Source organism: Xenopus laevis, chromosome 6S (genome assembly GCF_017654675.1).
Source record: "Xenopus laevis strain J_2021 chromosome 6S, Xenopus_laevis_v10.1, whole genome shotgun sequence".
NCBI classification, from domain to species: domain Eukaryota; kingdom Metazoa; phylum Chordata; class Amphibia; order Anura; family Pipidae; genus Xenopus; species Xenopus laevis.
Window position 1 is genome coordinate 40,889,962 of NC_054382.1, and position 11,962 is coordinate 40,901,923.

The 11,962-nt window shown below is 39.5% G+C and overlaps 1 protein-coding gene across 2 annotated transcripts; it reads right to left on the bottom strand.

Annotated features, from left to right (window-relative positions):
- Window positions 1-437: 437 nt before the first annotated feature.
- Window positions 438-6,162, bottom strand: eomes.S (eomesodermin S homeolog). 2 transcript variants are annotated; one of them, XM_018268755.2, is made up of 6 exons: window positions 5,163-6,162; window positions 3,777-3,931; window positions 3,231-3,352; window positions 2,761-2,919; window positions 2,585-2,646; window positions 438-1,776 (listed from the first exon to the last, which is right to left on the bottom strand). In XM_018268755.2, exons 1-6 carry the CDS (start codon window positions 5,930-5,932, stop codon window positions 1,095-1,097), a joined length of 1,950 nt encoding a protein of 649 aa, XP_018124244.1. In that variant the 5' UTR covers window positions 5,933-6,162; the 3' UTR covers window positions 438-1,094.
- Window positions 6,163-11,962: the final 5,800 nt, after the last annotated feature.

The window sequence follows — 11,962 nt, forward strand, 5'->3', positions numbered from 1 at the left end:
TTCTGCATCCTTTGCACCCTTCACCAAGACCTATACAACTGAACCAGCACAGCTTGTAATTACACACAAATTGAATGAGACACGGGGTGACACATGAGGTATGCTAGGAAACAGGCTGAACTGATCATATTGTTTAGTGCAAAAGCGCAAATTGTCATGAAAATGGCACTGCGTATTGAATCTGTACTAATTTATACTAAATATGTTCGGATCTGCACCTGGGTATTTAATTGAGCGAATGCGTGTGTGTATATATTGGTGCAACTGCATCTATTTGTGCGTGTGAACTTGTCTCTTTTTGCTGTTTATGAGTGTGACTGTGCGAGTGTGCTGACCTGGAGAATGAACAGTATGTTAGGAGTAGAGAGGATTTAACCATTTAATGCATTAATGGTCAGAGCTGGTATACACTAAGAAAATCTGGCAAAGAACAGGTATAGATTTCCCAAGAGGCACCACATTTATTAAAAATAACAGCAATATGTACATAACAAAAAGGAAAGAGAAAGCAAGGTAAATGCACAATGCATTCCCATTCTGGAACATTCAATATTGGACTTTACATTTGTACAAGATTTGCCCTAAGAGACAAGTTTTAAATAGAAATCTTTCAAGACAAAGTGGAAAATACATTCTGACATTGCCACCTAACTCTACAAATATACAGCTTTGTGCCACTTATACAATATACAGCCCACCAGTGCATTTTATGTCAGGTACAGCTTTCCAAACAGAGACGCTGCTATTTATACAATATCTTATACTCCACAATATGCAGGTGTATATACAATAAATGTACAGTGGCTTTTTGTGCCATAAATAAAACATAATAATAATTATACTGTATATATTTATACATTTATAAATATATATAAAAACAACTATATACATATATATATATTCATAAAACCTGCTTTGCTCTTTAGTGCCAAGCTTATTACAGCTTATTACATTTTTTGAAAACAAAAAAATAATACAGAGGCTTTAACACTTTCATGGCTGAGTGAGGATGCCGAATGAAAGGCAAACCCACTTTTTGGCATATACAATAGTCCATCCCCAAGGTTATATTATTACAGCAAATGAACCTTTCTTTAAGAACTAGAGTAGAAAGAGTAATACCCAAGTCCCTTTGTGCCATCTTTATAGTCCTCAGTGCCAATGTCTTCACACTTTATAGGAGGGGAGTTTTCATTGCTTGAGGTGCTAGGGGAGAGTCTCCTTCTCTTGCAAGCACTTGTATACACCCCTGAATCATTAGAGTCTAGTGATTTAATGGAGGGAGGGGTTTCTACCCAGGAAGAGCTCATCTCTTCCTTGACCTTGTCCTTGGGTAGGAGATCTTCTGAGAAACCTGAAGGACTTGACCTTGAGGACCAAGGTATACTTGTTGTCATTTTCCTTTGATAGGTAGAACCTCTGCTTCCCCAGCTTGCCATGGAGGCAAAGGCAGCATCTGGGTAGTAGGCCATTGGGTGGGAGGTTTGGATGGGCAGAGACTTAATACCATAGGTGAGGAAAGAACCTGAGGAGTAGTCTGTTTCATAGGACCCCATGTCCAGTTTATTTGTAGCAGCTTGTTGGACTGGGGTAACAAACCACCTCTGTGGGGGAGCATTTACCACTTCTTCATTAGTCTGTGGGGACAGGAGGCCATTTGCTTGGGGGACAGTCCTCTCCCCACTGTAGTATCTGGCAGGGGGCAGGTTGTTGACAAACTGGTCCTGGAAGAAAGGTTGCATACTGTAGCGGGTCCCAGGGACTATCTGGTGAGATCTAGGAGAATCCGCAGGAGATGGCGTTAATCTGTCACTTTCTGATGCTGTGTACATGCTATAATAGAAGAAATAAGAGTCAAACATGACCAAGCTATGAGTAATGACTTGGGGCCCATATGGGATACCAAGGATTTACTTCTGATCATGTGCACAGTGGACAGACTGCCTTAATAAAGCTTTATCCAATGCAAAGTTCAATGCACAGGGAGTGGTCAAATAACACTATCAATGAATATTATCCAATAATAACTCTACCTATTCATCACTCTGGCTCTGATGGAATTGCTGACGTGCAGACAATGCTGTAGAAATCTGACTGCCAATCCCTGGGAAATCAGCCTATTAATGTGATGTGTCATATATAAAAAATAAACCTTAATGGGGCACTAAGATTTAAATAAACCAAAATTTGGTCCTCATATCTAATCCAGCATGTCCCCCCCTATTCTGTAATTATTATCAAGGGTCACCAAACCTGTAAAACCAAACAGAGAAAGGAGATCTTTGAAATAATATATATTGCTAGGGGTTTCCACCTATCCACCTATGGGTAAGGAACTCCTACTCTACCCATAGTGCCTGTTTCACCAAATTCAGAAATAAAGTTCTGATGAAGATAGCTCTGCATAGGTGCAAATTCCCATATGCAAGTTCTCATATGATCAGCGTGCAAAGTAGCAGGGGATCTGGGGGAATGGGATGTCCCTGTGTGTCAGATATTTAATTCATTCACACAGGCAAATGCAGTGCACAAACACACACCCCATTTGTGAAACAATATTTTGCAACATTGTATAAATACTTACGAATCATAATTATCCCTGAAGCCTTTTGCGAATGGGTTGTGATCAATCTTCAATTGAGTAATCTGAAACCAGAAGGAGAATAAAAGGAAATGTCAGGAGCAGAGTTATTGATGGAGAAACCTTCCACTACTACTACTGTCAGGCCAGAAATCACTGGTGGGCCGCCGACTACTTACATCTGTGTTCTGATAGGCTGTCACTGCGATGAACTGGGTTTCTGGGAAGGTAAAGGTCTGGCTTTTAGCAGAGTCGTTCAGATCTTCCACTCCATCCTCACTCACTTCCACTATGTGCAGACGTGGCTGGTACTTGTGCAGAGACTGTAGCACTATCATCTACGGAGAGAGGTATATTTATTAACTCATCACTTTAGTGTTTTGTATCAATTCCGGCAGGTTGTCTCTAATTACTCCAAATATAAGCTTCATCTTATACGAGTGTGGACTTTATTTAATTCACACAGGTGTAATTGGTACAAGCTCCCTCTCACCGACTACTGTAACTATTGACTCCCCACATTATTGGCATTATTATTACCCCCCCTCCCATGCTTAAATATTTGTGTTATGGGCAATAGTCCATACCCTCTCAATTTAGAGTTGGGTGTTACCCCCTCGCCTCAATTTATTGGGGAGTAGTTGCTCACCTGGGTGCTGTTGTTATTAGCGCCTTTGTTGTTGGTGAGTTTGAGTTTTCCAAAGGAGATCTCCTGCCTCATCCAGTGGGCGCCAGTGTTGGGAGACTCTGGGTGCACATAAACCTTGTTCCCTGTGGAAGAAACATGGAAAATAATCTTTAGTTATAAGTTATATGATTACTAGTACCCCCCCCCTTTGTTTTCTGTATCTCTCTTGTTTAATTTTTGTTTATTTCAAAAACTGAAAATAAAGAATATACATTAAAAAGAAAAAAATCATTATTGGCTTCCCACCCAAATAAATCGCTGCTTCATATTTATGATATACTGTATGCACAAACGAAAAACTAAATACAAGACATACAGAAGGGCAATGCTGAAGGACTGGATTTGCAGAGAACATAATGCAGAATAATCTATCATTTTGTTATAACGAAATTCCATTTTCTATATGGGACCCGGTATGCAAACTCTCCAGTTACAATTGTTGCCCCGCCAAGACAGGAATTAAGAACAATGAATAGGAATCTCACAAGGTGCTGGAGCAGTACCCACCTTGCATATTGTTGTCGGCTTTGCCACAGGTCACCCACTTGCCCCCTTGGAATCGCCAGTGGTTGGGGTCAGCCAGAACCACCTCTACAAACACATTGTAATGGGCCGTGGGGTTCAGGCCCGTGATGTTAAAACTTAGGAAAGGAAACATCCTCCTGTAAAACAAAGACAGTGTGAGAAAAGGGAGATCGACTTGGTGGGGGTCGGAGAAATTATGCAGAAATTGCAGGGGTTGGTTTTTGATGGCAGTATAAAGCTCTGGGCAGTGTGATTGCAGCCAATCTAAGCAAGAATTAAGGGCATTTATAAGCAAGGTGTAGGTGGGGGCTCAACAAGATAGTAATTAGAACAGATAGTAGGGCAGAGGGGCTTGGGATTGGAGCAGGGGCAAGTTTAGCACAGGCTCACATAAAGGTAAAAGCACCCGTATGCTGGTTAAAATCTGTAAACCTATTTAATATATCGCTCTCTGTGGCTCCCCATTTGGTACATAAGCAAATCCGATAAAGAAAAGAAACTCATATAAGTTCAGGTTCAAAACCTAGTATGCAGTACTGATAAAATTGCCCTCAAATGCATGGATCAAATTAGTGCCCAGTTAATAAAATAATTATATTATTCCTTCAGTACTATAGAGACCAAATATTTCTACTTTACACTCGTTTCTAGACTAATGAATTGAACGAATGATTTTAATTTAATTATTTATTCAGGAGTACTGAACCCAATGGGCTGTCCTGTCTCAAAAGTTTTCATTATATATTTAAATTGTTTTATTTACTAAAATAGTGCCAGACCTCCAGAGCACTGCTAATAGATATAATAATAGTATAACACTCACATGGCCTAGGTCTAGTAGAAAATATAATAATACTCCTTACTTGCTGTGATGATTGTTATATGAATTTAATACATTTTGACTGCCTGCTGATAAATACAGTTGTACTATCTGCCCTGCTGAAAGTAGTAACTAATATTACTCTTCACCTGCCCTGCTGACAAATAATACTCTTTCCCTATCCTTCTGATTACAATAACAGTATTTTTATACTCTGAATAACCCCCTAACCAGATTGCCGACAGATATTGTGTCCATATATATCTATATTTATATTAATAACCCCCTAATTCCCTGGCCATTCATATAACAGTAGCATCAGACTGGAATAATTCTTCAGATGTTGCAGTAATAATATTTCTTCTCTGTCCCTCCCCACATACAACTCAAATGCTACTAATAATGACCACCATAGGTGTGCTTGTACTACTCCTAGCCTGTGCAGACTGATGCCTACTACGGTAATTGAATAACTACTATTTGCAGTAGTAAAACTCAGTCTCCAGTTGGTAGATAAAGTTAGCAAGTAGTTGCAGTAGTGCCCTTACCTGCCCTGCTTGGTGATGATCATCTCGGTCTGGAACCGGTGGAATTTCAGCCAGAGGGGTCGGTTGCAGAGGAACACCTGGGCACGAACTCCTGCACTGCCGCCTGGTAGCCCAAGTGCACTGAGTCCACTGCCTGTACCTGCTGGTGGGTATGGGCTGTACATGGTCCCTGGGGCCTGGCTGTACTGGTAGCCTGAGGAATACTGGGGCCGGGATGGGCACACTGGAGGGGAGAAGCCGGCTGGGGGCAACATGCTGCCGTATGGTGGGTACCTTGCCGCCCCTCCTGCAGGATACACTGCGCTGTGCTGTGGGGGAGCATAAGGGAAGATGGAACATGGGGAGCCGAGTTCTGTGGCAGTTTGCTGTGGCTGTTGCCCGTGGGGCTGTAGGTAGTAGCGATCAGAGGCCGCCTGTAGGCTGCTGTCCAAGTAACGAGGAGCTATAGTCGGTACCGTGCTGTTGAGTTCCTCCTCTACTGAAGGGGAGCCTTTGCACCCATTGTCCGGTAACGTTTTGGCTACAGAGAAGCCTTCGCCAGTTTCACTGAGCATTGTGCTAGAGGCAGTGATGGGTTCTCTGGGACTGTCTAACTGGAGATCCCTGCTGCTGTATTTCTTGTGCTGTTGCTGTTGGCCCTTGTGCTGCTGCCCCACGCTGAACTCCAAACTGGGACTATGGGCAGCACTGCTGGGGTCGCCTGGCAGAGGGTAGAAGGTGTGGGGCAGATTAGGAGCAGAGCTGGTCAGTAACTGCTCTCCCAGCTGCATCCTCTGACTGAGATTCTCTTCTTCTTCTGAGGCAGAACTTGTAGTAAATAGGGAGAGCCTGGCACCATGCACTGTGGGGCTTCACTTACTCTCAGGAAGGAGGAGATAGTTTTCAGTGAGGTAGTTGTTCCATAGATGTCTCCAGATGAAGGGGTGCTGCTGAAGAGAAAGACCACACACCAACCTCCTCTGTCTTTGCAAGTGCCAAATCAAATGTGTCAGCAGGCAGCTTGGGAGACTTTATATACTGTCCCCTTTTTCACACCCCCATTAGGCTTAATGATTTCGGGGAGGGGCTTGTTCTTTCTTTCAAGGCAAGAGGTGGAGAGAAAAGGAGAAAAAAAAAGGGAGAAGAAAAAGCTTTTCTAGTCCTTGGCTTATTGGTTGCTTTCAGTGACAGTAATTTAATTAGACAACTCCTAATTGGAACTTGTTACCTGTGCCTCTCTCACTGGCTACCGAGCATTAAACACCACATGCCCTGCTAGCAATTATTTTTAGCCTTGTCTCAAAGGGAACACTGGAGGCAACTGAACTTCACCTCACAAAGCTGCTCTGTTTCATCGCACCCTCCTTCTTTCTTTGCGGGGGGTTTGCACCCTTTAGAAAGCATGGCAACGGTGGCCAGAAACAAAAAAAAAAAAAGGTTTTTTTTTAATAAGTGGTTTAAAACATAATCTTTCTCCCTCCCAAAATGAAATGAGCCTGATGGTGCTAAAATCCAATATTCTAGCAGAATAATAACACATTCGGCCACACACTGTATTGGTGTCAGTTCAGAGACATTTCCGGCTATTTTCGTTTAAAGAAAACACAATTTCACCCTGTTATGTTATCTCTTTCAGAAAATTTGTTAGCTTCTGTAGCGCTGCACTTGTTCTCTTGAAACAGAACCAATTACTACAGAAAATACATTAACTTTAATTTCAAAAGTGGGATACAATTATTTAAAAACAGAAAAAAAAAGAAAAGTAACAAAAAAAGAATTTCCTTTTCCAAAGGGATCTTCCCTTTCATTTTCCATGTATGGCATTTATGTGGGGTATACGATTTAGTAGTTGAGGGAGCGGCGCTGGGTGAGCCTGGCACTTACACAGCCGGACAGATCAGGCTTTTATTGCTGTGAAGTTACAGGGAAAGATCTTCAGAAATGGGTGTCACAGAGCTTCAGGTGAAGGTAGGAAGAGGTGAAAGAGACACTTCAGTTTGCCCCTCTCTTGCACTGACATTATACAGTTCGGATTCCCCATCCTCTTCCTTTCCAGTCATGTCCCCTATGCATCTATCTATCTATCTATCTATCTATCTATCTATCTATCTATCTATCTATCTATCTATCTATCTATCTATCTATCTATCTATCTATCTATCTGTGTCTTTCTATCTGTGTCTATCTATCTATCTATCTATCTATCTATCTATCTATCTATCTATCTATCTATCTATCTATCTATCTATCTATCTATCTATCTATCTATTTATCTATCTATCTATCTATCATCTATCTCTTTCTATCTATTTATCTATCTATCTCTAATTATATAGAAACATAAAACCCTGAGAGGGAAGCAGTCCTTATTTCATAGCTTTGTGGGGGTACATTGTAGTGCATTATCCACACTGTACACAACCAGAAAACATTGAGGTTTGAATATCTGTAAGTTTTTTCTTATGGACACAAAGCAGCCCAATAAAACTAAGAAAGCTGTTTATTATAGTTTTTAACAAGGTGATCAAACCCAGAAGCCATAAGGGTCCAAAGGATCCAATTTCCAGTTATTGATTTGGGAAAAAGTGAGGAGTATCCCGACTGTATAGGACAAATCTGCAGTTCCAATACTATCAGCTGTGTTGATACAGCTTCCACTGAGCTCTTCCTAAGCCAATAGCAGGGGGTGGAACAAGGGAGAGATAAACCAGGTAATGGCATTGATTAGAAATCAGACTGAATTTAGGAGAAGCCTCTTGACATTCTTATTAAACCAAGCTAGGGATATGATAGCATAGTTCTGAACATTTTGGGGGTCATTTATAAACTTCGCGCAGGGCAGATTGGTTCGCAAAGTGAATATATTTGCCTTGCGCATGGTTATATTTATAAAGCTGAATAAGAGTGTGCAAACAGAATTGCGAATTTTTTTTTCACAATGTGAATGTCTATAGGAGCTTTTTAAATATGACACAATTCGCAAATTACGAATATTTATGTGCACACTCTGTGGCTCAATTGCGCCACAACTTTGCTGGCGGATAAAATATTCGTAAAACAGTTTTGCAAACTGCGAATTTAAGTTGCTGTCAACGCTATTTTCACGCACAACAACCTAGCACATTGGGTGCGCTCGCGCAAACTCCCTTCTCATTTGCGCACCATTTGCGAACATTTATTCACACTGCGAATTCGCAAAAACCGGAAAGACGGGCAGAGCAGTGCAATATATTAGCGTTCAGGAAAAAACATGCGCAATACAACCATTTGCGAAGAATATGCGTTGCGCGAACTTTATAAATGACCCCCTTTGAGTCCTCTTCCCTAGATGAGGCAATAATAATAAAAATAACAGCAACAATAATAATAATTCCCTTAGGGTCCAAGGCTATGCCTGTAATATTATTATACTGCCATATTAACAAATAAAATGAAAGCATCATAATCCTTGCTGAGAGGTGTGCTCAAATGAGGTGCAACATATGGTGTTTGGGTAATTATGATTAGAATACAGATTAGAATACAAATACTTTTTATAAACATTTATGTTCTTCATTGTGGGAAGACAACTAAAATAACCAGGGCCTTTAAAAAAATGCCCAATCTGTATAGCTGATTATTTTAGATTCAGTTTCAGAATGTTTTCTACCTTGACTGACAGCTATAGAGCCTTTTATTCCAATGTTCTGTCTGAAGCTCAAGGGCATGTATTTACATCACTATGAGTCTGTTTGCAGAGCAAGGGGATGTGTCTTCTAAGTTCTAACCATTCTATTGCAGAGGAAGTGCAATCCACACTGATACACTGACTGCAGTAGTCGTACAATGTGCATCTGTCAGCTCATGAGCCACAGTGCTTAATCAGATTTCACACAATGCACATGGCTTTTTGCTCTTGGATGGCACTTGCAGTAATATATATATATATATATATATCTATATATATATATCTATATCTATCTATATATGTATATATATATATATATATATAAATATATATACTCTATATATATATATATATACATATATATATATATATATAGATATATATATATATATCTATAGATATATATATATATATATATCTATATATATATATATATATATCTATATATATATATAATATATATATATTTATATATATATATATATATATATATATAATATCAAAACAGGGGGGTTGTGGGAGCACTCTAAAGGCTTTAAAGTATATATATAAGTATAATAAATGCTATTGCATATGTACCCAAAACAGGGGTTATTTTGTTACAAAGTTATGATCATAAAATTGATAAGCCACCATACCACGTCAAGGTAAACCCCGAATGGCGGTCCCTAACTTGTACAACCCCCCCTGTTTTGATATTATATATATATATAGATATATATATATATAGATATATATATATATATGTATATATATATATATCTATATCTATCTATATATATATATATATGTATATATATATATATATATATATAAATATATATTTATATATATATATACTCTATATATATATATATATATATCTATATATATATATCTATATCTATCTATCTATATATATATATCTATATCTATCTATCTATATATATATATATATATGTGTATATATATATATATAAATATATATATATATATATATATATACTCTATATATATGTGACCTGTAGGATACATTAGGATAGCTTTTTAGAGTATGTAACAATGGTTTCTTTCTATCATCTCTCACTCCATAAAAGGGGTGCATTCCGTACCCCCTGATGATAGATACATAAATGTTACATAAATTACATAAGTTACATAAATGTATGTACAGGGTCGGACTGGGGGGCCCGGGGCCCACCGGGACAGCTGGTCCAGGGCCCCCCGCCGCTCTGTGTGCCGCTAGGTGTGCCGCTCTGTGTGCACGCAAGAACGCGAGCGGCGTTTCTCTGTGCGCATGCGCGAGTGGTGTTTCTTTGTGCGCATGCGCGAGTTGTGTTCCTTTGTGCGCATGCTTGAGCGGTGTTCCTTTGTGCGCATGCTTGAGCGGCGAAGCGCCGAAAACTTTTTTTTTTTTTTAAAAATTAAATTTTGGGAAAGGGGGACTGGCCCGGCGGGGGCCCACGAGGGTCGGGGCCCACCGGGTTTTTTCCCGGTATCCCGCCAGGCCAGTCCGACACTGTGTATGTATATATATGTGTTAGATAATATGAGATATATGAGAATTAAATGATGGCTAGATAGTTATCCCCACACCCCTCTCTGTATATCTGTTACAAATTTTACAACCTGTTACCTCTATTCACAATAACTGTGCCCTAATAACAAATTTGCCAGTTTTATCAAAAAGGTATTCTGTATTTCCTCGGAAGGGTTACTCCTTAAGCAACTTTTAAAAAATAAGGTTGGGAGATATACAGGGAAGAGCCTGCTTTGTATAAAGTCTGATTAACTCAATGGGGGCCTATGGCAATGCCATTCAGACATATCCACTGTGTATAACGTATGTACGCTGCATGTGGATTGGACCTCACTTCCTCTGTTACAATAAGTCTGATCAACCCTACTGTACATATATCCTATATACACTCCCACTGGCTTCCTTGTAGCCATTTAGTACCAAATGCATTGATTCAAAGGTACAAGGTCTTGTTCAGACAGATACACTGCATGTTGCCTAATTGTGGATTGCCCCTCACTTCCTCTGCAACAGAATGGAGACATGTCATTCCCTTGCCCTGCACACATATACCTATAGTTATGTAAATCAATGCCTTTGTAGCTTCAGACAGAAAACACAGAGAATAAAGGTCTGTAAATGTATCGGTGAAAAATAAAAAGTGCCTGTAAGTAAACTTAAAGAGAGGGGGGGGAGTCTCTAAAATGTCAAAACAATAAGAGGCTAATGTCTTAGTAGGGCAGTTTGGACGGAGTTCTGTTTTCTGAAGTGATTATGTCTCCTTTAAAATCAGAATTTACATATTATATTACTTATATTTCTAGAAGAACATATGTGTAAAAATGATGTTTGTTGGAGTTCCATTTTAACAGTTATTAATGTGTGAGTGACAGATTACAGCATTACTGGCAATGCCGAGTGGCTTCATCGAAAAGCAGAGCAAACTGCCACTTCCACTCTCGTTCTTCTGCCAAACATGGAAAAGCTGTTTTCCCTTGTGACTTATCTGCTGTATTAATAAAATAGAGATCCAATACAGAATACCAGTGTCGGACTGGGGTGCCTGGGGCCCACCAGGAAACCTCATCTCAAGGGCCCACCCTCCTGTACAAAATCGCCCGCAAATATAAAAATTAACATTTTTATTTAAAAAAAACTGGAATGGCTGTGACAATATTAAATTAAAATATTAGTCATAAATACAAAAGCATATCAGAATCCTTTTAATTAAGTGCACATACAATACAAATAAGGTAACCCTTTTATCACACTTTATTGCTGTACTGCAAGTTGGAGTGATTTAACCCCCCTCCCTTTCGCCCCAGCAGCCTAACAACAGAGCAATGGGAAGGTAACCAGATAACAGCTCCCTAACGCACTCAGTAGTAAAATCCAGGTCCCACTGCAACACATTAAGTAGTAGAAACAACAGCCTGTCAGAAAGCAGTTCCATCCTAAAGTGCTGGCTCTTTCTGAAATCACATGACCAGGCAAAATGACCTGAGATGCACCTACACACCAATATTACAACTAAATACACTTGCTGGTTCAGGAATGAAAGTAAATTACCTGCAGTGTAAATAATGTAATTTAGAAATAAAAATTACACCATAAAAAGCATGACAGAAGAATAGTATGACCCAGAGAGTGATATTC